The 27,240-nt window shown below is 50.6% G+C and overlaps 1 protein-coding gene across 3 annotated transcripts in view; it reads right to left on the bottom strand.

Moving 5' to 3' along the window:
* LOC142483860 (pregnancy-specific beta-1-glycoprotein 7-like) overlaps positions 1-27,240 on the bottom strand; it is a 153,426-nt gene that overhangs the window by 103,398 nt on the left and 22,788 nt on the right. For all 3 annotated transcript variants that reach the window (XM_075583782.1, XM_075583783.1, XM_075583781.1), the window contains exons 2-5: positions 23,853-24,200; positions 9,561-9,842; positions 8,516-8,791; positions 7,116-7,355 (exon numbers count right to left, since the gene is read on the bottom strand). In XM_075583782.1, coding sequence (XP_075439897.1) covers positions 7,116-7,355; positions 8,516-8,791; positions 9,561-9,842; positions 23,853-24,200 — 1,146 coding nt within the window. The remainder of the gene's footprint in view (positions 1-7,115; positions 7,356-8,515; positions 8,792-9,560; positions 9,843-23,852; positions 24,201-27,240) is intronic.

Here is a 27,240-nt window from a genome sequence, read left to right as displayed (position 1 = left end):
CCAGTCCCTGAGTCGGACCAATCATGGTCAGACTCTGACCTCCACACTCATCACGCGGCCTCCCGCCCATCATGCTCCCGCCTCCTCTCACTCGTCGTCAATGTGCGCAGGCTCACAGTTCAGAGAGTGAAGACGCGGGCAGCAGCGCTCTCTCTGCGCAATAGGCCCCAGCGTCCCCAGCGCTCTGCAATTAGTTCTGAAATCTGAATCCAATAATCCACAGACCCAGTAGTTTTGCTGCCTCAGGGGGCAGGAGGCGGCATTTGGAATTGGCAACAATTTGAAAATTAGGGCACAAAGACAACACGACGTTTTGCTGGGCGCCACCAGTCCAGCACATGCATCATGGTGGCTATTTATTAAGCTGAGCTGAATAGTGTGTAAGATTCTTAGAGAATGGTGCAATATTATGGAAAAAGCAAGACGGGCAAGGTGAGAGTGATGGGGCAGGGTGAGAGAGAGGGGGCAGGGTGAGAGAGAGGGGGCAGGGTGAGAGTGAGGGGCAGGGTGAGAGTGAGGGGGCAGGGTGAGAGTGAGGGGGCAGGGTGAGAGTGAGGGGGCAGGGTGAGAGTGAGGGGGCAGGGTGAGAGTGAGGGGGCAGGGTGAGAGTGAGGGGGCAGGGTGAGAGTGAGGGGGCAGGGTGAGAGTGAGGGGGCAGGGTGAGAGTGAGGGGGCAGGGTGAGAGTGAGGGGGCAGGGTGAGAGAGAGAGCAGCGAGAGAGAGCAGCGAGAGAGAGCAGCGAGAGAGAGCAGCGAGAGAGAGTAAAAGTAAAATAGATACAGCAAAAGAGAGACAAAGGAGCATGATGCTGCTATGGATGGAAAAAGAAAGATGGAGAGAGGGGGAGCACATGATAGAAAAAACCCTGCGCTGTGTCAAGCAAGCACTCAGAAAACCGGGGGAAAGCAAGCAAGCACTCAGAAAACCGGGGGAAAGCAAGCAAGCACTCAGAAAACCGGGGGAAAGCAAGCAAGCGCTCAGAAAACCGGGGGAAAGCAAGCAAGCGCTCAGAAAACCGGGGGAAAGCAAGCAAGCACTCAGAAAACCGGGGGAAAGCAAGCAAGCACTCAGAAAACCGGGGGAAAGCAAGCAAGCACTCAGAAAACCGGGGGAAAGCAAGCAATGCTAAGGCAAGTGCTGGGGGGTTATATCTGGTGCTGTGTGGCAAGTGTTTTGGGTGCAATCTAGTGCTGTGGCAAGTGAAATCTGGCACTACAGTATATATATATATTGTGTGTGTGTGTGTGTGTGTGTGAACAGTCATACTAATAAGTGCCCCCACATAGCTCGTAGGTCGCAGCACGCCCCGTTCTGCAGTGGAACGGGATGGACCCAATGATGAAGCTTGCCACCCAGGGGAAACCCTATTGGGTGAGGGTAATATAAAGAAAACATTCTGTTTTCCTGCTTTTTTGAATAAGAGTTGGTTTTGCAGTACTAAAGGGTCTTTTTGTGATTAGAAGTATATATACCCACCCACCCCCACTGTGTGCCACACACACACACTTTTCCTTTTTAAAGTTTCTATTACTGCATACAGGGCTGTAGTCAATAAATAGTGCATTGTAGGTGTATTTGAAGTTCACAAATCTCATCTTACCAATATAATAACTATGCATTATGCAAGGAAAGCTTGGATCTCTTGCAGGAGAACTTTAACTCCCTGCAGCTCATCTACAACCCACAGTTTATTCAATACCGCCGGCCCGGTGATGAGCAGAGTATTTAATGATCCCCATTTCTTTTTCTTGTGCCCCACCTGGCACGCATCATGTCGGAGGATCCTGCGCAGAGAAGCGGCTGGAATTTCTGCACTTAGCGCCAGTGACATGGCAAGTTCTCCAGGCACCCACCAGATCCGGTAACCCTGAGCAGCTGCTCTTTTTTTGATGTCATAACTACACTTTCACAATTGCTTTATTAACCTTCAAGCTTTCTCAAATTTGCTTGAAAATGCACCATTTGCCCACTCTTTTTTTCAAAATGTTCTCGGGGGGGGGAACCCCCCTTATGCTGGTCGGGCTCGCTCGCCATAGTGCACTCACCACCATTTTATGCCGGGCACTGGCAGTTAAAATTATGCCCCTCCCCCTTAAAATAAATTCTGCGGGCGCCCATGGCCATTAGCTCAAGCTATTGAAATTATGCTTTTATGCTTTTATGCTTTTATGCTTTTTAAGATTTGACGTAAAGAAGTCTCCTTTTTTTTGTCATTTTTTGTCATTTGATGTCTTTGTATACATTTGGTTCTCTCGGTTTTATATTATGGGCAGTGGTGTGATGACACCTTGATTATAGACTCTCAGTCTTTTGGTTTTTAGCAGCAGCTGATTGTATAATTAATCAACTAATTGTCCAATCTGGTTGATTTCCAGAGGGCGTGTACTTACCTTTGACCCCTATATAACCCGACACTGAAAGCGCCTCAGTACTCTTTGATAAAGCGCCTCCACGGCGGGAAACGCGTCAGAGTTTTAATTCGTGTGTCTGTCCTTTTGGCTCATATGCCTAATAAATAGTTGTTATTTTTTGCCCCAGATCTTTTCTCCCTTTTTTTGCAGTGCTCTACCTCCCATATCCATGTAACGTTGCGCTACCCATCGGTATCGCAGCACGCTCCATACATGCAGTCGCAGAGCAGCTGTTCCATCCTGAGGATTTCCTCCAGAGCTGCCGAGTGGATCCGGTTTCCAGCCAGTGTGCGGTCCGTGCTCCAGTCCCTTACCTGTACACCAGGAGCAGATCACAGCTGCTGAGTGGATCCGGTTTCCAGCCAGTGTGCGGTCGGCGCTCCAGTCCTTTACCTGTACACCAGGAGCAGATCACAGCTGCTGAGTGGATCCAGTTTCCAGCCAGTGTGCGGTCGGCGCTCCAGTCCCTTACCTGTACACCACGAGCAGATCACAGCTGCTGAGTGGATCCAGTTTCCAGCCAGTGTGCGGTCGGCGCTCCAGTCCTTTACCTGTACACCAGGAGCAGATCACAGCTGCTGAGTGGATCCGGTTTCCAGCCAGTGTGAGGTCAGCGCTCCAGTCCCTTACCTGTACACCAGGAGCAGATCACAGCTGCTGAGTGGATCCGGTTTCCAGCCAGTGTGCGGTCGGCGCTCCAGTCCCTTACCTGTACACCAGGAGCAGATCACAGCTGCTGAGTGGATCCGGTTTCCAGCCAGTGTGCGGTCCATGCTCCAGTCCCTTACCTGTACACCAGGAGCAGATCACAGCTGCTGAGTGGATCCAGTTTCCAGCCAGTGTGCGGTCGGCGCTCCAGTCCCTTACCTGTACACCAGGAGCAGATCACAGCTGCTGAGTGGATCCGGTTTCCAGCCAGTGTGCGGTCCATGCTCCAGTCCCTTACCTGTACACCAGGAGCAGATCACAGCTGCTGAGTGGATCCAGTTTCCAGCCAGTGTGCGGTCGGCGCTCCAGTCCCTTACCTGTACACCAGGAGCAGATCACAGCTGCTGAGTGGATCCGGTTTCCAGCCAGTGTGCGGTCGGCGCTCCAGTCCTTTACCTGTACACCAGGAGCAGATCACAGCTGCTGAGTGGATCTGGTTTCCAGCCAGTGTGCGGTCGGCGCTCCAGTCCCTTACCTGTACACCAGGAGCAGATCACAGCTGTTGAGTGGATCCGGTTTCCAGCCAGTGTGCGGTCCATGCTCCAGTCCCTTACCTGTACACCAGGAGCAGATCACAGCTGCTGAGTGGATCCGGTTTCCAGCCAGTGTGCGGTCGGCGCTCCAGTCCCTTACCTGTACACCAGGAGCAGGTCACAGCTGCTGAGTGGATCCGGTTTCCAGCCAGTGTGCGGTCCGTGCTCCAGTCCTTTACCTGTACACCAGGAGCAGATCACAGCTGCTGAGTGGATCCGGTTTCCAGCCAGTGTGAGATCGACGCTCCAGTCCCTTACCTGTACACCAGGAGAGGATCACAGCTGCTTAGTGGATCCGGTTTCCAGCCAGTGTGAGATCGACGCTCCAGTCCCTTACCTGTACACCAGGAGAGGATCACAGCTGCTGAGTGGATCCGGTTTCCAGCCAGTGTGCGGTCGGCGCTCCAGTCCCTTACCTGTACACCAGGAGCAGATCACAGCTGCAGAGTGGATCCGGTTTCCAGCCAGTGTGCGGTCGGCGCTCCAGTCCTTTACCTGTACACCAGGAGCAGATCACAGCTGTTGAGTGGATCCGGTTTCCAGCCAGTGTGCGGTCGGCGCTCCAGTCCTTTACCTGTACACCAGGAGCAGATCACAGCTGCTGAGTGGATCCGGTTTCCAGCCAGTGTGCGGTCGGCGCTCCAGTCCTTTACCTGTACACCAGGAGCAGATCACAGCTGTTGAGTGGATCCGGTTTCCAGCCAGTGTGCGGTCGGCGCTCCAGTCCTTTACCTGTACACCAGGAGCAGATCACAGCTGCTGAGTGGATCCGGTTTCCAGCCAGTGTGCGGTCGGCGCTCCAGTCCTTTACCTGTAAACCAGGAGCAGATCACAGCTGTTGAGTGGATCCGGTTTCCAGCCAGTGTGCGGTCGGCGCTCCAGTCCCTTACCTGTACACCAGGAGCGGATCACAGCTGCTTAGTGGATCCGGTTTCCAGCCAGTGTGAGATCGACGCTCCAGTCCCTTACCTGTACACCAGGAGCAGATCACAGCTGACGGAGATGACCTTTGCGGCGGAGTGGATCGCCCTCCGTCTTCCCATCAGCCACCACCCCCTCCACAGCACTGGGCAGCAACATCGCGGGAAGATCGTTAAGCACCCGGTGAGGCGGCGGGAGGCTCTGCTTGCAGGTCTCTACTACCATCAGCTTGTCCTTCTATACCGGGTGGCCATCCCCACAGCCCGAGTGAGGAGGGGTTACTCCCTCTGAACCCCGTTTGCCCGGGGGGGGAGTGTACCATCGGATTGGCTTGAGGGTTACCCCGGCGGAGTACAGGTGAGGTGGGAGCTACGCCGGCCTCACACACACCATCGGCCGTTACTCACGGGACACTCATTGCCTGATTCCTTATGCTTACCGGCTTTTGAAATGCTATTTTATTACGTTATATGATACAGGACTTTGCAGTATTTGTAGCTTGGGGGTTTCCCCCTTTTTTTCTTCCGTTTGCTGTTTCCTCACTCCTTTGTGAATGTCTCTGTTCTCTCCAACTTCCCCACTCCCCACTGCACCATTATTTATACACCTCTCTCCCAACAACTTCTTTACCCCTCAATAAAGAACACCCACACAAATCCTCTGTTCACACCCTCTATCTACTCCTTCCTGCTGCTGGGGATCTCCCCTAAGCCTGAACCCAGACATACACACCTGATCTCACCCACGCCTCCCTGCCACCTCCTCTCACCCACGCCTCCCTGCCACCTCCTCTCACCCACGCCTCCCTGCCATCTCTTCCCCTGTAAATGGTGTTAACCTTTTCATTTAATACTGACCAGCCTTAAATCTCACCCCAGAAATCAAGCATCCCAACAGCCTGCACTCATGGTTACTGTCCCACACTCGGTCATTCCTACCACCCATTGTGGCCAAGCACTGCCATCTACAGCACTTACTCCCTCACCTGCTGTCTCTGTAAGTTCCCCATCAAACCTCTTAGATTGTAAGCTCTTCGGGGCAGGGATTTCCTTTCCTATTGTCTGATTTTGCTGCACTTATTGTATTATTATAATTCCCTGTAATGTATTCTTTGTGAAGCGCTGAGTACACTTTTGGCGCTATATAAATAAAGACATACAATACAATAGGGTGCAATAGCACTATATCTCGTCTCTGTTTCGCACATGGCTATTTCTGTATTAAAAGCTGCTACATCTGCAGGGTCAAGCGGCTTGTTCTTGAGAATAAGTGTTACCCCCGCATGCTTAGGCCTCGGTCAGGGTCCCGCTGAGTGGGCGCGCGCACGCTGGCTGCGATCAAACACATTGATGCAATGTGTGTGGCCAGCGTGAGCAAGCGCCTGCGCATGTGCGGCACTTAACCACATTTGATTTGGCTGCTCGCTGATGCGTCACGTGAGCGGTCGCCCAATAAGGATGAACCAGCTCCGTGATGTGAAGTTAGCACCCCCTGACACGCCCCCACAAGCACGCAACTGGCTGCCTGTGAAACGCCCAGCGCCTGACGTCACGGCGCTCGAGCGTCAGCGAGCGCTCACCCACCTTGGACGCAGCTTTAAAGATGAGATGAGGGGACAGTGCCAGAGTACATGGAGGAGTTGTGGATCTGGGTGAGAGCTGGGGCTAGGAAAGGAGCCTGATAAGGTGTGAGGGGGTAGGATTAGGGAGCCTGATAAGGTGTGAGGGGATAGGAAAGGAGCCTGATAAGGTGTGAGGGGGTAGGATTGGGGCTAGGAAAGGAGCCTGATAAGGTGTGAGGGGGTAGGATTAGGGAGCCTGATAAGGTGTGAGGGGATAGGAAAGGAGCCTGATAAGGTGTGAGGGGGTAGGAAAGGAGCCTGATAAGGTGTGAGGGGATAGGATTAGGGAGAATGCAGAAGAGGGATGAGAAAGAGAGCAGGAGGCAGCTGAGAAACATCCAGTTCTGCGGCAGGAGAGAAAGTGGAAGAAGGAGATTTCGGTAGAAGCAGAGAGTCGAGGGTGGGGGGGGGACAGAGGGAATCTCCGTGTGGATAACATCCACCTTCCCTTTAAAGTGGTCGGCAAAGGTTTGATGAGAAGGGGAAGGGCAGAAGAGGCAGTGAAAGACGGTGTGGAGTGGATTTGGGAGTGTTTATTAGTGAGGAGAAGTAGTATTTGGCATTACAAAAATCTGAGTTATCACAGGAAACAAGAAATGTGGAGAAAATCGGCATAAGTGTGATATTTCCTCCATAGGCGTTCCGAGAAGCGAGTGCAAAGAAAGCGTATTTAAGGCCGAGCGTTAGAGGGACGTGTGACAGAACCAAGAAGGGGCACGGAGATCAAACGAGGAGATATAAGATTTTACAGGATTTTCAGGTCCAGATGAAGAAGAAAGAGAAGAGAGGTTCGAGTTCAGGACACATGTCAAAGCAAAGAAGGAATTGGTCCGTATACAGTTGTATTTCTAATATACTGACTAATGGTCAGTGCAGCGCTGTATCTCTCACAAGTGGTCATTACATAGCTGTATCTCTCACCAATGGTCAGTGCACATGTTTCCTCTCGCCCCGCCTGTGTTCCCCGGCAGGACAACTCTGTATCGGGGGTTATCTGGTCCTGGGACACATTAATGGTCACTTGGTCCTGTCTTGTCTCCGTCAGGTTATAGAACTGCAGGTGCAGGTCGGCAGCGGGGTAACCCCCCGGCCAGGAACAGAGGAGCTGCACCCTCTGACCAGGGCGCCCAGCGGCACACACAATATGTCCATCCGGAGACCCTGTGAGAGGAGAGACAAAGTGACAGGGTGACCTGGGAGAGGAGAGACAAGGGGACAGGGTGACCTGGGAGAGGAGAGACAAGGGGACAGGGTGACCTGGGAGAGGAGAGACAAGGGGACAGGGTGACCTGGGAGAGGAGAGACAAGGGGACAGGGTGACCTGGGAGAGGAGAGACAAGGGGACAGGGTGACCTGGGAGAGGAGAGACAAGGGGACAGGGTGACCTGGGAGAGGAGAGACAAGGGGACAGGGTGACCTGGGAAAGGAGAGACAAGGGGACAGGGTGACCTGGGAGAGGAGAGACAAATGGACAGGGTGACCTGGGAGAGGAGAGACAAGGAGACAGGGTGACCCGTGAGAGGAGAGACAAAGGGACAGGGTGACCCGGGAGAGGAGAGACAAGGGGACAGGGTGACCTGGGAGAGGAGAGACAAGGGGACAGGGTGACCTGGGAGAGGAGAGACAAGGGGACAGGGTGACCTGGGAGAGGAGAGACAAGGGGATAGGGTGACCTGGGAGAGGAGAGACAAGGGGACAGGGTGACCTGGGAGAGGAGAGACAAAGGGACAGGGTGACCTGGGAGAGGAGAGACAAGGGGACAGGGTGACCTGGGAGAGGAGAGACAAGGGGACAGGGTGACCTGGGAGAGGAGAGACAAGGAGACAGGGTGACCTGAGAGAGGAGAGACAAGGGGACAGGGTGACCTGGGAGAGGAGAGACAAGGGGACAGGGTGACCTCTGTGAGTGGAGAGACAAGGATAAATGTGACCTCTGACCCTGTAACGGGAGAGAGAAATAAATAGGGTGACCTCTGACCCTGAGAGGGAAGAGACATGGGGACAGGCTGAACTTTAACATGTTGATGGAAGTTAGAAAATAACCTCTGACCTGTGACCATGGGGTGAGTGGCATTTGGTGACCTGTAACTGTTACCCTGCAGGTACTTTCCTTACCTTTCACATTTGGTAGTAATGATACCTCGCATCCTCATGTTACTCTATATTCTGGGTCATTCTGTAATATCCCATGTTACTCTGTGGTACTCCAAAGTAATCTATGTTATTGCGGGATCATCTATACAATGATGGGCATTATTACTCTGATACCTGCTGTTGCTCTGTAATAGTATTTGTTACTCAGTAATAGTCCCTGTTACTCACAGGTCAGGTTCAGGGGGGCGCTGGTCTCATTGTTCACCGAGTTTGAGGCCGTGCAGGTGAAGGATCCGGTGTCATTCCTGGTGACGGGGCTGATAATGAGGGTGGAGTTATTTGGGGTGAGTTTATATCGGGGGTTCTGGGGCAGAAGAGCCCCCCGCAGGCTCCAGGAGAAGCTGACATCTGTACCGAGAGCTGAACACGTCAGAGACACGGAATCCTTCTCCACCAACACGGGACCCGAGGCGTTACTGTGCAGGGTCACCGCCGAGACGCTCACTGCCAATCAGAAAACAGGACAGGGATCACATGATGCAGTGTCACACACACACAGAGAGAAGAGAGATTAACACAGAAGTGACCAACTCCAGCCGTGAGGGCCCCAACAGGTCAGGTTTTAAGGATATCCCCGCTTCAGTCAATTACTGAGCTACTGATTGAGCGACTTGTGCTGAAGCAGGGATATCTTTGCAGCTTGGCCTGTTGGTGGCCCTTGAGGACTGGAGTTTACCGCCCCTGGAGTAACATGGCGTGAGAATGACCGGTATGGAAGGCGCAGTGTCCTGCGCTCACTCTGGCGCGCTCTCCTCCTGCCCCCTGTCCTGGGGTCACTCACCGACACGTCCTTGTGATCACTGACAGTCTCCCTGCAGCGGGGGCAGAAACGTGAGGAAGGGGAGTGTTACCCGTAACAAACATGGCGCTGGTAACGGCAGCGCCATAACCTGCCACTAAAGGGTGGGGCTGCTGGGAAGTTATTGCTCTTCGTCCCAGCAACTTGCCCCTTTCTCCTAAATGGGGGCAACATTTGGTAATAGAACTTACAGTTCTAATAGAAAAATAACGCCAATAAGAGGGGGAGAGAGAAAAAGAACAAACAGCAGAAACAGAGAGGGAAGAGGTGAATAAATACAGAAATGAGAAAGGGAAGATACAGAAAAGCTGGAGAGAAAATGGAAGCCCAAGCAAAGCATTGTGGGTTAAATTAACTCATATGACAGCAGCCAACCCCTCCCTGCGCTCCTAGCGGCTCTGCCCCGGCTCTCACCTGCCACGCTCAGCCTCACGGGGGCGCTGCTGCTGTTGCTGACGGGGTTCTGGATGGTGCAGGTGTAGTTCCCGCTGTCGCTCTCTATGATTGGACGGAAGTACAGGAAGGGGCTGGACTCGCTACAGGTCACATGGTGCTGGGCGCAGGAGACGCTCTGCTGGTCTCGGATGAAGGTGTAGTTAAGCACGGCCTGACCCCCCGCATTACAATGCAGGGTCACGTTGGTGCCATTCACAGACGGAGAGGGGGGACCAGTGAGGGATGGAGGGGTAAGGATATCTGGAGAAACAAGAGAAGGTGTGGGGTTGACACTGAGTCCTGAGAGACAGGAGGAGAGGGGGGACCAGTGAGGGATGGGGGGTTGACACTGAGTCCTGAGAGACAGGAGGAGAGGGGGGACCAGTGAGGGATGGAGGGGGTGACACCGAGTCCTGAGAGACAGGAGGAGAAGGGAAAACAGTGAGGGATGGGAGGTGAGGATATCTGGAGAAACAAGAGAAGGTGTGGGGGTGACACTGAGTCCTGAGAGACAGGAGGAAAAGGGGGACCAGTGAGGAATGGGGGGTGAGGATATCTGGAGAAACAAGAGAAGGTGTGGGGGTGACACTGAGTCCTGAGAGACAGGAGGAAAGGGGGGACCAGTGAGGAATGGGGGGGGTGAGGATATCTGGAGAAACAAGAGAAGGTGTGGGGGTGACACGGAGTCCTGAGAGACAGGAGGAGAGGGGGGACAGTGAGGGATGGAGGGGGTGACACCGAGTCCTGAGAGACAGGAGGAAAGGAGGGACCAGTGAGGAATGGGGGGGGTGAGGATATCTGGAGAAACAAGAGAAGGTGTGGGGGTGACACGGAGTCCTGAGAGACAGGAGGAGAGGGGGGACAGTGAGGGATGGAGGGGGGGGGGATTATAAAACACCAAGATCATTCCATCAGGATCTACTTGTGATCTTCTCTTAAGATATGTTGCTTGTTAGATCCTTCCCTGCACACACACACACACACACACACACACACACACACACACACACACACACACACACACACACACACACACACACACACACGCCCCCCCCCCTCCCTTATTTCTAAGGATGGGCACTTTAGGGGGTTAGAAATCCAACACCCATAAACCATTTGAAATTACCGTAATCCCAGTATCCGGGTCTAGTGATTTTAATGTGAAAATTGGCACACGGATAACAATTGTTCACTAGGCTAGCACTATCTAGTCTGACAAACAAACAAGCAGCAGGAAAGCACCTCACATTCTTCTCTCCAAAGTCACGGTCCCCCTAACCTGTGCCACTGGGGCAGACATAGGGGCTTGGCAAAGGGGGTATGGACCAAAGGGAAAATAATGTGGGCAAACAGGGAGGCCACAGGGGAAGGGGCTAGATAGGGTAAGGTGGGAGCACCAGTCTGTGCAAAAATGCTAGTAGCCACTGGGTACGGGTTGCAAAAAGGGGCAAAGCTTGGTTAGACAAATGATAAGATTGTGGGGCAACAGCAAGGCAATGGGGTCCTGGCACAAGGGTGAAAACACCATGGGTCAAAATTTGGGGAAAGGGGATATGGGCCTGTAACTGGGGAGTTATCCCTGTTCAGGAAATGTGCCTCTAATCCAGCAGTGTGGTGGTTAACTGCTGCTAGTCAATTAACTAACACCACCTGGCTGATTAGGTTTCTTAGAAAAACCTTCCTTTGAGACAGGAAGGGAGATTGTGCCTGACTCTCACAACTTGTGAGACTGACCATGGGGACAGATGTCTTGAGCCTGCCAGAAGAAACAGCAGAGCTGCTTTCAAGACACAGCGGAAACTTCTAAACCTGAATGCTGACAAACCCTGAGGAAAAGGTAGCAACCCAGGAACAGAGAAGACTTTCCCTCCAACTACAAGGAACAGATAAGACTTTCCTTTATAAGAATTTTTATATCTGCTCATTTCATGATATGTGTTTGGGGCTGGGAGACATGCTTATCTAAAGGGAGTTGTGGACTACATAGGTTTCACTAGAAAGACTCCCAAGTGAATAGAAGCTTTGTTTGACCCCTGTTTGGATGGTTTTCTGATGTTAAGGAAACAGGCGCAATAAAAGCCTTATTTAATTTCACTATAACAAGTCTCCCTTGCATACCTCTGTGAGCATCCACCTACAGGGCCCATGAAATAAATCCCCCTATTGGGGCATTATCTTGCTCCCCCACCTCCATACTAACTGGTTGAAGAGGGTAGCAATGGATCCAAAGCGCAAAATGGGTCTGATGGCACACCGTATAAGGACCTAGCTCCCCCAGGTACCAGCTCCTCATTCTCCTGTTCCAACATGTGGCTTCACTTCCAGGTTGATTACATCACCGGAGAGGAGGTGAAGGGTGAATCACTTTCCGGTGTCAGTTCACAGGAGAAGAGAAAGGATGACTGTGATAGTAGGGCGTAGCCGGCCTTCATTAATAAAGGTGGAACCCGGCTGGCTGCCCCTGAAACCGTATGGCAAGAGTTGAGAGTGTCAGCTCTTGGGTATAATATTGTACCTTACTGTGTTGCCCTGTAATGTTGTTCCCCTTATACTGTCCCCATAGGGGTATAAGCTAGGAACTGTGTGGGGGCGGGGGTAACTGTGTAAGCCCAGTGGGCTAGTTAATGCATTCTCTATGTATTCCCTTTGCCTCATGGGCCGGTTGTTGCCTGTGCAAGTTTATAAGAGGATTGTCTTGTATGGGTGGCCCCTTATGAGAAATAGCTGCAGGGCACGGACTTCTGGAACATGAGGGAAATGGGGGATATTTTAACCTGTCTTGCCTGCCAGCAAGGTATTAGAGCTGGTGTCTAAGAGAAGGTTTCAGAACCCCCACATTGTAGGTGCAAATGGTGGAGTGCAAGCTCTTGGGTGTAAATGTTAGTTTTCTGTGTTTAAAACTACAATGCATTGTGTGCTTGTGCTATGGGTGGGATTGCACACAGGACAAAAGGCAGCGACGTGTCACTAAGCATCTCAATGCCACCAGCTCAGGTATAGGGATCGCTGGAAAACAGAATGACCCTGTTTTTTCCTATTTCATGTTCCCTTAGCCCTAGAACTGTGACATTTCTTGTGTGTCAGTTTTAGGGGGGGAGAGTATTTGGGTGGACATACAATTATTTTGGTTGCAGGAGTTGGGGGGGGGGGGGCAAAGTTGCTGATAGTCGTTTAATTCTCCCCAGCGAGCAGGCATGATTTGCCGGTACGCAGGGTGAATTACACCGGGGCTTCCCTGTGTCCCCCCGACTCCTGGATTTCGAGCCCAAATATCCCCAAGTTATTTCCCTTTTAAGTATAATGTCCCCCAAAGTATATTCTGTAATAAAGTGTACTTTATATCGTGTTTTGAGTTTACTATTAGGATCTATACAGACAGCCCAGGCAAATGGTTAAGGTGCCAGCTAGTTTGCATAGAGTCCATAGATGAAGGAGGAGACGGGATGTTGAGAGGTGTTGGGGTGCTAAGTGGACGGGGCAGGGCGGAGTACTGGTTTCCGGAGAACAGAGACCTCCTGGGGGGAAACCTTCTGGTCTGCTGGACGCAGTGACGCCTGCCCAGCGGGAGGCAATGGACTGGCTAAGGAAAAGATGGCGATCGTAGGTGCTTTTCCTATTGGCCAGAACATATGTCCCTCCCCCGGGGCGTCCCGAGCCATTTCAACATGCCCCCTGCTTCTGACCTCATCAGTCAGATGAGCCCTGCTCTGATTGGCTGCTGAAAATATTCCCACGCTCTGAGTGGCTGAAAGGCTCTGTCCATGTTAAAACATAGGGAACAGTTGTCTCTAAAAGGGGCTGCTGCAGATCAGAGCTCGCTCTCTCTCAGTCTTTTCAGACTTATATATAGTCTTGGGACTGGTCCAGTGAAGCGCCGGTAAGGTTTCCCAAGGGCATTGCGTTGCCAGGGAATTCCTAGCCCGGCGTATTCCAGCTCCGGGAAGTGAAGATCAGCCTTTGCTGAAGCGGGTGTCTTGCACCTAGGAAAGCCTAGTTTTTACCCCCAGACCCCAGTAAGTGTGTATATTCTCTGTATTTTGTATTTCTGTGTGTTTCCGAGGTCTTATCCGAATAAACCTCATTTTATTTTATTAGGTTTTGCCTATTGACTGATCCCTTAAATATTGTGTTAAAAGTCTTGTGCTATCGTGACAATGACTGCCACTAAAAGAGTTCCAATCTGGTTGAAGAGGGTGCCTGACAGGCCCAGTGCCCCCCTTTGTGCACTACCCACCCTTGGGGGACTCAAGCCCAGACGCGTCCTCTGATGTGGGGCCATCCACTCCCTAGGGCTCATGCTGTCTGCAGGTCTGGATCGCCGCCGCTCTCTTCACATTTGCAACACGCACGCGCGCACACACACACACCCGGCGGCGGCCTTTTTTTTTTCTTTGCGATCCCGGTTATAACGCGGTCTCATTATGTGGACCCGAGCACCGTGTTATAACGGGGTTCCGCTGTATTGGGATTCATTGTTGAAAGACATTCTTTGGTATTTGTTGGTATTTTAGGTCAGGCTCAGGTAGCATGTCTACAGCAAAATCATATTCTCTCCTTTAGTCATTTAATTCTACTACAATTCCACCTGAGATATGCGATAACCGTAGTACCTGTGTATACCGCGGACAACCAGAGACCTCTCAGTGTGTAATCAAAAGCAGGTGTATTAAGTGCAAGAAAACTCTTCCATGTTGTACATATTTTTCTGCTCCGTCAGGCACACGTAAAATGAAGCACAGCGTGTGAGTATTACTGTAATGACGAACAAAACAAGTATGTTTCAACACAGAAGTTACAGTGAAAAAAGTAGAATATCCCTTTTTCACCCAGAAATTCCCCAACATCTGGTCAGTTACCTGTGGAGGCGCCAACCAGAAAAGAAACGGCATCAAACTGATTACATCACAAAAACCCAGCCCAGTCCCCCTGTAAATAAAAGTAACAGTGCACTAATAGCCCAATAGGGGGCGATCTCTGATACCTGACCAGTGACCACAGCATGGGTGACCTCTGCTAAGGTACAGGAGTGCACGAGTGCCCAAAACACTGCTTCCTGGACTTATATATAACCTGATTGGCTAATGCCAGATACAGGTAGGTGAGGAGGTCCCTGGTCGTATTGTTCTGGACACTGGCGCCCACATAGAAATATATGAGGGGAGAAATGGAACCAGAACTGCAGAAGGAGGTCCCTCCATCAACAGGGGCTGCAGTCTTGCGCATGAAAAAGAAATATGGAACATGGACTCCCAAAATTGGCATGCGACCGTGGAGTCCGTGAAATGGGCAAATAAATCTCCCATGCTCAGTGCACTGTGGAGCACTCTCACTTAATGCTGAGGCTCAGGACAGTAGGAGGGGGCTTGCAGGGTTTAGGACCTACGCATAGAGGCTGAGGGTCAAGTCGGGGGGAATGGCGTCCTTGATCTCCTGGACCAAATAGCGTGGAACCATGGAGGTAGTAAGTCCCATGGAGTGCGCGAGCACCTCTACTTCCGCTCAGTCCAACTGAGGTCATCCGTGTCTGGCGCAGGTGGTGACAGATGCCGGGGGACTCCAATATCCGAGCACTACCTGCTTTATTGTGCTGCAGGGACTCAGTCAGGAGGTCCTCTCCAACAGCCAGTCCTTGCACAGACACGGAGACAATGCTCTGGGACTTTGGTGTTTCTTAGTAATATACCGGCAGCACCGAGAGGTCTCTCCCAACCCCCGGTGCTGGAAAACATTACAGGCTATTCACATAAATGGACTGTAAGGTGTCTCCCCGCGCCAGAAAGTGTCTCATGGCAGAACTTTGCTTATTAATTAGATATGCTTCTCTATCAAAGAAAAGGGTAAAGTGCTTTGTATAGGTATGAGCACTCAATGAGACGTAGAGATCAAAACTAAGTTTACTGTGACAGTGGTGCCTGCCAGCAGCTGATTTAGCTCACACTGCTAGAGCTGTTGTCCTGAGTAACAGAGGTTGTGTGGGTTCTACTTCCGACACCATACTCCATTCCTAAGATGCCTTAGACTTGTGAACCCAATAACACTGTGTGCTGTGGGAGCCAGTGGAATCACTTCTGCAGTTTGTAGAGTTTTATTTATTGTAAAATAAAGTATTTTAATTCAGTGTGTGTCTGGCACTCTGGCAGATGGCACAGTGAATATTTGTGTCCCTGTCCGGTTATACCGTAGCCATTTTTGTGCGTGTCCTTCATGTAGCACCAAAATGAGTGTTCATACCAGTAATAGCTCCCTCCACCCGGCTTTGTTTAAAAGCAGACTACTTCCACTTCCTGGTCGTCATTTTAATGATCCTTGTGGAGAACTCCTGAGATACCTGTGAGATACGTTAATAGCTGGATTAGCTACCTGTGTGAGCAATGCGAAGCAAGTAACCCAGAAGTAGGATGTAACAGGTATGCTACCCATCAGGTTTAGCTCACACTGCTAGAGCTGTAACCTAGAAAAGCAGTGGCTGTGGGTTTTACTCCTGCAGATTTGACACTTTTCCAGTCATTAGGTTGGTGCCTTTGTTCCTTTATTTGAGGGGATATACTGTATATAGTATACAACTGGAGACACTACTAAATTGAAAGTCTTTCTTCCTTGCAGATTTTTAACAATCCTGCAACGGATTTCTGTTTGGTCTCTCTATTTAAAAAAAACTATATATTCAAAATGTCGGACTGACCCTTTGAGAGTGATCCGTGGACCAAAGGAACTGGTGGATCCAAATGCGCAATACAAATCCACTCATCTCTAGTGAGATCTCTATCCAGAACTGATTGTGTGCTGAGCAGCTGCTGCTGATCCACTGTGTCAAACTTTAAACATTGGATCAAAATGGTCTTGGCATAGACCTTAATTGTAAGAGATTGACTACAGTATAACTATTCCTCTCGGTTTAAAATCTCCGAGTTTTTTAAAGTCTCAAAGAAAAAAAGATGAAATTGAAATGTTTATATTTTTATATCTTATTGTTTTTTTAAAATAATGTTTAATAATTGTTCATTTTAATTATTTTTAGTTTCTAATGTTTCTCCTCCTCTTGTCCCCGCAGCATTCAGCACAATGTTGATTTTTATCCTTTGGATTATTGACTTTTAAGCTGTTTTTTCATTCCCCCCCCCTCCCCTTTATTCTGATGATACCCATGTATAGGGCCATTTAACATTGTGCATAATGTACACTTGTGCTGTTTTATATTGTGTTTTGCACACGCGTGTGTATTAGAAGCTGTTGCGCTGTCATTTGGTAACGGTCTCGTATATATTTCCATACGATTCCCATGCCCTGTATTCAGATCATGTGATCAGCAGAGCGGTGAAACCCCCCACACAGCTAGAGAAAAACTGGAGTGGGGGGAGTGGGTGAGTGGGGGGGAGGGGAAGGGAGAGGGAGGGAGGAGAGGGAGGAAGAGGGGGGAAGAGGAGGGGGGAGGAGGAACTCCTCTGGTCTAAATGATGATCAATACTACAAACCCAGAAACGGTAGCCCCAGCTGTGGGCGCTCTCCCTCCTTACTGGGTGATATGATGATGGTACTAAAAATAGCTTTATTATGTCATATTAAAATTAATGGAAGTAAAAATCGGTGATTGACGCTAGGGTGACCCTACAGAAGCAGCAAGGTAGGTGCTGGGGTCCAAAAGGTATGTGGAGGACTGTGCAATGTCAGAAAATCTTGGCCAGCAGTTTTTGTTTATATACTTCCAGCAAAATCACTCCATATAGAGATGCCATTCTATGCAACTAACACATCCAAAGTCCAAACCCAGCGCAGGTTACTAAGGGAACTCTTCCAGGCGTCAGCGCTTTGTATCTGTATCTGCATCTGCTCAGGTGAACGCCCGTTATTGTACTCTGTATAGTGACACACGGTGACTCCTTCCTGCTGTATAATACATGTGGGAAGCTGCCTGTATATAACGTGTATATTAACTGTGAATCTGGCTCATTAAATAGAGAAAAAATAATAAACTTCTCCCAAAACTGCAAATACTACTCAGAAAATAACATTCTTCAAAATGTAGGTTATTATTCTAGGAAATGTGGCAACGTAGCAGATATTCTCATAAAAAGTAGAGAAAATGCATATTACACCAAAGCAATGGAAAGAGGTACAAGCAGATGAATGTGCTTAACTGCTGGATGGAGTGGTGAGGCTGAGTATAATGGTGGCTGAGTTGAAGCAGCCACTACATACCTCACTTAGTATATCAGAATACACTGTTGTAAGCTCTATTGCGACCAGTCTGTTGTGAGACCAGCCACATTCACTGCTGATATATATTAGATCAACCCTAAGGTCTGAGTGCTCTTGCTGCCCACGGACGCAGTCTACGAAGCACTCAGACAGTGTATGGCCCACACCTCACTGATGAGCCGACGTCACGTGACGGTGACGTCAGACGTACCCTACGTACGTTTCACCGTAACTGGCTTCATCGGGGGCTCATCGGGGGCTTGTACCTCTTTCCATTGCTTTGGTTTAAGGGGACAAGATATATGTACCTATACCTATTTAGTATAGAGATCACCCACATCCTAGGGTTTATTAAGTATTAATAGAGAGGTATTTATAATTACACCTCCACTAAACACCCTATCACACCTCTCCGTCTTTTAAATATTTTTTGTATGTTTGTTTTATGTATGTGGTTTCTCCAAACAATTTATTTTAATCGGTTATAATAAAGTTAAGTTTTAATTAGGGTGTATTTCTTCTAGTGCCACACTAAAGGGATTCTTTCTTTCCTCTTACTCACTGTGCACATATTCCCTGTGAGCACCACCCTCCCAGCAATTGTTTGGATTACATTCCCTCCCTGCTTGAGCAGAGTTAAAATCTGCAGCTTCCAACTGCGTGCAGATTTCTTTTCTGTTAGCTATATAAATAAAGACATACACACATACACATGTAACACGTGTCCCCCTCTCATCCTCCCTTAGGACCAGTGTATGGGAGTGGGTGCGTTACCTCGCTGTTGTCGTGGTCTTCCTGTAGGTTTACAGAAGGTCTGAGTTGTCTGTCAGATGGTAAAGAGACAGGAACAGGACTGGCTCGCTCAGGTCTCTGGGCTCTTCACAATGGTGTCAGCGCCTCCAGCTGTGCTGGATCCCACGGTGTGTAGGTGTCAGCCCCCATCACCACACATCCCTCCCTCCTGCCCAGGAACTGACACCAGAGGCAGAGGTATCTTGAAGGTACTTTATTGCCGGGATTCTGCCTCAGCTCTCCTAGCAGCATATATCTCACCCCACTTGTCCCAGGCTGTCAAGACGGTGCACCTTCTTCCATAGTGTTCTGATCCAGGTGGTCTTTAGGCTAGGCAGCCTAGAGTGAGCAAGCTTACCCCGCCATGGGGAAGACTCATTGCTCCCACCTTACTCACCCTCCTTCACCCTTGCCAGGGCTCAGAGAGGGACACCATCACCCTCCTTACTCCAGGAGGAGCAGGGGGCAAAGCTCACCTCAAACCATGAGGTGCAGAGGCAGATTCTCTCCTAACTTTGGCTACTCCCATAGAGAGCTCTGGAAGGGGCAGGCTCATGGGCTGTACCCACCTACAAGGGGGCTGTACACCGGCCATGAGTCACCACCTACCTTCCTTCACTTTCTGTGGAAGCAGAAGGGGGGTCAATGGCCCATAGATGAACCTACTAATGCCTGGTTCTTAACAGGGCTTACATAGCAGATACACTATGTGGAGAGAAACAGGTACAGATGGACATACCCTGTTACATTCTCCCCTGGGTGAAAAATCCCAACGACCCCGCTTGGGTCTGAATTTACAGCCCCGTCTGTCATCCGTCAAAATCTTCTACCCAAACAGAATAAACTTTGGGTACCTCTGCTTCTTGACGTACCTCCGCTCTATCCATATATAAGTCCCAATCATCCACTCCCCCATAATAGAACATATTAGGGACTCTGTTAAGAATTCTTTGTGACTTGTTCTCCGTTGTAGATAGTCAATAACAGCTAAGCGTAACCATTCCTGTCGGGGGTCATCTATTTCCTGTATAATTGGCTCAGGAACGTACGGGAAATAATACCCATGAGACTGCCAGAATCTAGCTCTTATAGCCCGGTCAGCTCGGCTTAACGTTACAATTTTTCTGCCCCTTCCCTTGCCAGGTAACACCCAAAACCCTGGGTCTTTTGGATTTGCCTTCCTATTCAGGCTGGGGGAACCTTTAGGGATGCGGACTCCCATCTTTATTTCCCTCTCTCGCCTGAAGAGAATCTCTGCCTTCTCATCAAAGTTGAACGCTCCCTCCTCCCACCAATGATCTATGATGGGACCACCGCGTAATATGAACCGGGTGTATCTCAGTTCAGGGGCATAACCCTGGAATATGGGGTACCAACAGGGGCATGGTTCAGGAGATGTGGATTCAGATCCAGTATTAACAGATCTGGCCGGTACAGGGGACAAGGCAGTTGCTGACCCCGATGGGGAAGACACAAGGGACACCTCTGAGAGGGACCCTGAGGACCTCCTAAATGACTGAAAGGAGCCTCTACTTCCCGGCCTCTTAATGTACCTAGAGACAGATCCCCTTCTGAGTCCGAACTCTCACTTAACCATCTCCCACTATCTATATCTTCAGGGAATTTTGTTAGTACAAACCCCTGCGCAGCGGGATCAATACATTTCACACCCTGAGAACTACACGTGGATGACGGGGCAGTGGTAGGGGCAGAGTGCACCTGGGAAAAGTCCTGTAAGTCCAGTACCGGGGCAGTCACAGGTGGGGTATTTAAAGCTAGGGCCATGGACTGGGACTCAAACACATCTTTAATGGGTGATACAGACCGGGACTTCACTTCTCCTGTAACTGGGAGTGATGTCTTAACTGCTGCCAAGCGGTGTCCTTAACCTAGTCCAGCAGGGGGTGGCACCAGGGCCGGAACGTTCTTCTTTCCCTTAGCACAGGGACTCTTCTCTCTGAGGGTGACACCTTGTGGGGCCAGGTCCACACACACCGCTTCCGGGCCCAGCGGTGGTGCGACCAGCTCCGCAGGCGCCATCTTGGTGACATCACTCCCGGCCGCCATTCTCGCGAGACTTCCGGTCCAACCACCGCCCGGCGCCATTGAAGACGTCACTTCCGGTAAGACCAGAAGCTCGTCACCATGCTGCTGCCGGACGAGGCCGCAACCGGTGCTACCAGCGAGTAGGCCGCGACCGGCTCTGCTGCAACGGAAGAACAGGACGGCTCACCTACGGCAAGGTACGGGACGTCCTGCGTTGTCTCCACAGGCGGTCGAAGGACTCCGAAGTCGTCTGGAGCTGGGAATAGGTCTGAAGGCTCCGGAACCTCTGCATCCGCTGGAACAGAAACTTCTGGACCAGAACTCATCTGGGCTGCACAGGTAAGTGACGGTCTTTCCTCCGCAGGCCCAGCAGTGTATAAATCTTCCTCTAGGGGGGACACCTCTGCCAGGACGAGGGCAAGCCTATCGCCCGGGCGACCATACTTAGGGAGCCATCATGCTCGGCGGTCACCCGTGGACCCACTCCCGACACCCCTGGGGCAGTCTACTTACCCCTATTGTCAGTCGGTACTGGTCCCAGGACTGGGACCAATGGTACCAGCATCGTAGGACGCAACTGCCGTTGTAGAGCGCATGGGCCCACAGCATACTCGGCAGTCGCGGTAGAGCAGGTAACATAAGGAGGCACCGGACCACCGAAGCCTCCGGCCGCACTCACAAGAGCACATGGGCCCACAGCATCCATGGTGGAAGGGAACTGAAACGAGGCCGCACAGGTCGGGGTAATGGCTCGCTCTGGCAATGTGCACGTCTCTGCACGCACTGGGCTAGCCGGCCGCAGATAAAAAGTGCCACGGTGTTGGCACCGCGCTTCTAGGCTGAAAGGCCCTCCAGGCAGGCGACAATGGGCACATAAGCAACGTAGATGGTAGCTTCCTCCCACTCTTACCACAAGGCAGCCGCCTGGGAGAGAGTAGTTAGCTGCTTCCAGATCAGCAAGTTCGATAGAGGCAGCCATCCTAGTACAGTGAAGCCTCACTTGTAGTCAGGAGCTCTTAACTCTTCCTTTGCTCTCAGTAGAATGGCTCTGGGGTCCACTCTGCAGACTCCTCCCATCCCTCACAACAGCCTCGATTGGCTGCTCCTCAACAGCTCCTCCCCTGGGTGAATCTCAGAGGTGGGGCTACGATCAATGGCGTGACTTGGCTCTGTCCTAGGCCAATCAGCTCGCAGGGCGGTACCCTCCACTTGGTGCCGAAAGCTTGCAACTTCGGCTTGCAACTTTCTGCGAATTTGCACTGCAGCCCACGCGGTCCCGTTTTCTTAGCAGGAGCGCCATTTTGGACTTCAGTACCCACGCGCACCCACCCGCGCGGTGGACGCCATCTTTACAATCTGGAGCAAGCACTAATCCAAGGCTAGAGCTCTGCCCCTCGAACATGTACTAATGGATAATACCATGTCCCACAATACACCTACACGAACTGCTGGAGAAGGGTATCCACGTTCCCTGGTAACTTGCCCTCAGGGTACGCCCCAAGACAGTCTCTTTTGGCAAGGGTCTGGGCTGATCCCCTCCCTGGTGCTGCTTCAGAGAGGGACTCCCCCCTTCCTTAACTTGGCTGGGTGCCCAAGGTCCCTGGTGTAGTTTCAGAGGCCTGGCCCCTTGCTGATGCTGCCTGCTCTTAAAAGCCTGTCCTGTCACATCTCAGCAGCGCCATCAAATGTAACACGTGTCCCCCCCACCCCCCAACCTCACTTAGGAGCCAGTGTGTGGAAGTGGGCGCATTACCACACTGGTATGGTGCTATACCTGTTGGTGCACAGGAGGTCTGGGTTGTCTGCCAGATGATTTGAGACAGGAACAGGACTGGTTCGCACAGGTCTCGGTTCCTCATGGTGGTGTCAGCGACTCCAGCAGTGATGGAACCCACGGAATGTAGGTGTCAGCCCCCATCACTGCACAATTACCTCCCTCCTGCCCAGGAACTGACACCAGAGGCAGAGGTATATGGTATATTTTATTGCAAGCCCTTAATAGCTGTGACCATTATTTCTCCCATGAGTAAATATAAAGAGCAAGAACCCAATAGAAGCACTCACTACCCTATATGAATGTTACTGAATGAGTTAAAATAAATGTTTAATGATATTAGATTAAAAAATTGGGGGTTAAAAATCCAAGGACTGGACACACAGTATAATCCTATGTCGGGTGCTTAGGGCACTCTGAATAATACACAGATTGTAACAAATGAGTGGAATTAGATCCGTGTCCCAGAGAGAGCTGATGCGCAGCTTACCCTAGTCTGGTGTTTCTTGAAGCAGCAGCGATAGGAGGAGAGTAAACGATGGACTGCCAGTGCAGGTAGTGCAGCCCCTAGTGATATGATAAGGCTACAGACGTGTATTGAGTGCCTTGGGAATCACGTAAGGATAGCCTATGAGGGCACCACACGGTACCAGTACCCTCCATGCACTGGTACAGGGCAAATAGATTGACTGTGCAGAACCTGCCAATGCTAAATAGCTGCCACTAGTATAGCAACAACATTGGGGTGTTCAAGTGGTTTAATAGCATAACTGTACCAACAAAGCGGTGTGGCTAGTGGGTATGCCTGTGCCCATATTAAGGAATGGGCGCAACCGCCAGGTACACTGCTAAAGCTAATGCAGGAAGGGAACCTAGGGAGGAAAAAACTATAGCGAAGTCCCTGTAGTGGTACCCAGTAACAGAAGTATATCCCCTGCAAAGCATCGGTGTGGCAGTGTGTATGCCCGTGTCCATATTAATAAATGGACTTGGACCATGCAGGGCAGAGGTGACAATCTAACACAAACTCGTCCTCACATACTGAGTCCCAGTGAACACCGGTACTCCTGCTTACAATCATTCAACCTAGCTGTAGCGGGGTATTTCAATGATATTACCATTATTTCTCCCAGGAAGATGTATGGTGTGGGTATTGGGAGTGGGAGAGGGGTCCCGCTCGAGGCGTGGGTAACTCGTGGCCATTAGTGGCGGACACCTTACTGCCCGTTGAAGTAAATTAGATCACTGCTTAGTAGACATGGGAAATAATGTCCCCACCGCAGAATGACAAACCCTTTTGAACCTTTGGGTTCAGGGAAAATTGGGACGAACCAACCACTGACCCCCAGCTCCTAACTGGGGGTATCCCGGGGCGGCCATATATACAGTGTATCCATACTACCAGCACAAGCAAAGGATTCTGGGAGAGATACTCAGGGAGGGAGAGGTCACACATTACTCACCATATACAGGCAGGTACACTGTGTATTGTAGCTGAGTATCCGCCTGTATCTGCGCGGTGTAATTACCCCGGTCTGAGGTCACGAGGTCAGAGATCTGTAACGACCCGTCTGGGAGCGGTGACGCCCGGGAGAAGTACTGTGGCCCCGGTCTCTCTATGTTAGAATCCGGGATATAGAAGAGGATTAGGTTCTGGGAGTCCGTGCCTGACCCTTTATACCAGGAGACGCCGAATACTGTCCCAGTGACCCCGGTGACCTTCAGGGTGACATTCTGTCCGACCGCCGGACTCTCAGGGATCCGCTGAATAACGAATCCACTGGTCACCTCCATCCACAGACTGAGGAGAACTGCAAGAGAGACAGGAGTGTGAGGAGCGCGGGCACCGCTCTAATACAGAGAGCGCAGGCACCTCTCTAATACAGGGAGCGCAGCCATCTCTCTAATACAGGGAGCGCAGCCATCTCTCTAATACAGGGAGCGCAGGCACCTCTCTAATACAGGGAGCGCAGGCACCGCTCTAATACAGAGAGCGCAGGCACCGCTCTAATACAGGGAGCGCAGGCACCGCTCTAATACAGGGAGCGCAGGCACCTCTCTAATACAGGGAGCGCAGGCACCTCTCTAATACAGGGAGCGCAGGCATCTCTCTAATACAGAGAGCGCAGGCACCTCTCTAATACAGGGAGCGCAGGCACCTCTCTAATACAGGGAGCGCAGGCATCTCTAATACAGAGAGCGCAGGCACCTCTCTAATACAGAGAGCGCAGGCGCCACTCTAATACAGGGAGCGCAGGCACCTCTCTAATACAGAGAGCGCAGGCACCGCTCTAATACAGAGAGCGCAGGCACCTCTCTAATACAGGGAGCGCAGGCACCGCTCTAATAAAGGGAGCGCAGGCATCTCTCTAATACAGAGAGCGCAGGCATCTCTCTAATACAGAGAGCGCAGGCATCTCTCTAATACAGGGAGCGCAGGCACCGCTCTAATACAGAGAGCGCAGGCACCTCTCTAATACAGGGAGCGCAGGCACCTCTCTAATACAGAGAGCGCAGGCACCGCTCTAATACAGAGAGCGCAGGCACCTCTCTAATACAGGGAGCGCAGGCACCTCTCTAATACAGGGAGCGCAGGCATCTCTCTAATACAGGGAGCGCAGGCATCTCTCTAATACAGGGAGCGCAGGCACCTCTCTAATACAGGGAGCGCAGGCATCTCTCTAATACAGAGAGCGCAGGCATCTCTCTAATACAGAGAGCGCAGGCATCTCTCTAATACAGAGAGCGCAGGCATCTCTCTAATACAGGGAGCGCAGGCACCTCTCTAATACAGGGAGCGCAGGCAACTCTCTAATACAGGGAGCGTAGGCATCTCTCTAATACAGGGAGCGCAGGCACCTCTCTAATACAGGGAGCACAGGCATCTCTCTAATACAGAGAGCGCAGGCATCTCTCTAATACAGAGAGCGCAGGCATCTCTCTAATACAGGGAGTGCAGGCATCTTTCTAATACAGGGAGCGCAGGCCTCTCTCTAATAAAGGGAGCGCATGCATATCTCTAATACAGGGAGCGCAGGCACCTCTCTAATACAGGGAGCGCTGGCACCTCTCTAATACAGAGAGCGTGGCCATCTCTCTAATACAGGGAGCGCAGGCACCTCTCTAATACAGGGAGCGCAGGCATCTCTCTAAAACAGGGAGCGCAGGCATCTCTCTAATACAGAGAGCGCAGGCACCTCTCTAATACAGAGAGCGCAGGCACCTCTCTAATACAGAGAGCTCAGGCATCTCTCTAATACAGGGAGTGCAGGCATCTTTCTAATACAGGGAGCGCAGGCATCTCTCTAATACAGGGAGCGCAGCCATCTCTCTAATACAGGGAGGCCAGCCATCTCTCTAATACAGAGAGCGCAGGCATCTCAATAATTTTATTTATTTATTTATAAGATATGTTACCAGGAAGTAATACATTTTGAGTTACCTCTCATTTTCACGTATGTCCTGGACACAGAGTTAAAATGACAAATAATACATGGTTACTGTAAGTGGGGAGTTATCCCTATTCAGGTAATGTGCCTCTAATCCAGCAGTGTGGTGGTTAACTGCTGGTAGTCAATTAACAAACACCACCTGCCTGATTAGATTGCTTAGAAAAGCCTGTCTTTTGAGACAGGAAGTGAGACTCCTTAGCTCACACCTGAGCTGAACTAGGAGACAGAGGAGAGATTCCTTAGTCCACAACTGGGCTGAACCAAGGAAGGACAGATGTCTTGAGCGACAAGCTGACCACAAGACAAAGGGGACAAGATTCTAACCTGGAGCCTAATATTTCCTGTGCACACAAGGGTGCGGTTCCAAGAGAGCAGAGAAGCTTCCCCTACAGCAGCCCAGCTAACAGATAAGACTTTTTCGTATAAGACTATTATCTATATCTCTGTATTGATAAATGTTTCCATGATTTGGGGGTGGTAAATAGCTTAGCTAACCAACCCAGTCAGAGAGGGCTGAGCTACATGTATAGATAGTCTCCAAAGCAGAGATAGGTTTTCTTTGTTTGGCTCACTATTTCGCTTATGTTGATTTTTTTTTGCTGTGTTTAAAGCGACAGGCACAATAAAGCCTTGTTATAATTTCACCTTACAACAGTGTCCATTGTGTACCTCTGCACATGTCCTCCTACATATGGTGTTAGAAGTGGGATGAGAGGTGGTCTTTGAAGTTAAAAGTGCCCGGAGATTTCCTGTGAATTTTTTTTTTGCTTTTTGCCTACAAACAGCCTGAGCAACATAAACAATCACATGCAGCAGAGACCAGAGTTAAAGCGACACACCCAGGCAGGAAACTTACACTGCACTGAAACTCACAAAACAACAGATGGACTCTTTTTCCCAATCCCAAGAGGAGAGAGAGAGACTGCTGAAGCAGGTAAACCTTATTTGCCTATCACAATAAAGTGTAATATGGTCATTGAAATAGGGGTTTTGCCTTCCAGCCGTAGTCAGGGTTCAAGAAGTGAGAAAGCCCTTAAAAGGGATAGGCGTTTGTTGTTTTCAAATGTTTCGCTGAAGCAGTGAATACAGATGGTGACCCACGAGCGGTACTGATTCTGCAAATAAAGGTTGCCACACCGCATAGGACTACCAGCTGTGAATGGATTATATGCAGAAAAGTGTGAAAATTGATGCACGACTGTGCTGAAGCAGGGGAATTTTCAACAAACAAATGCTGAGTGTAAAATTGCCCTACCGGGGAAAAAGGGATTGCTGAACTGTGTAAAAGGTATTCCAAAGCTAATTGCTGAGTGTTGAGTCACCCTGCCGGGAGTGAAAGAAATATTCCACTGCAAAGAATGTTTTTTTTTTCTGCAAGTAAAAAAAAAGTCTGCCTAAT

Source organism: Ascaphus truei, unplaced genomic scaffold (assembly GCF_040206685.1).
Source record: "Ascaphus truei isolate aAscTru1 unplaced genomic scaffold, aAscTru1.hap1 HAP1_SCAFFOLD_374, whole genome shotgun sequence".
Taxonomy (NCBI): Eukaryota; Metazoa; Chordata; class Amphibia; order Anura; family Ascaphidae; genus Ascaphus; species Ascaphus truei.
Note: the sequence above shows the minus strand (reverse complement) of the source record. Positions and strands in the feature narration are given on the sequence as shown.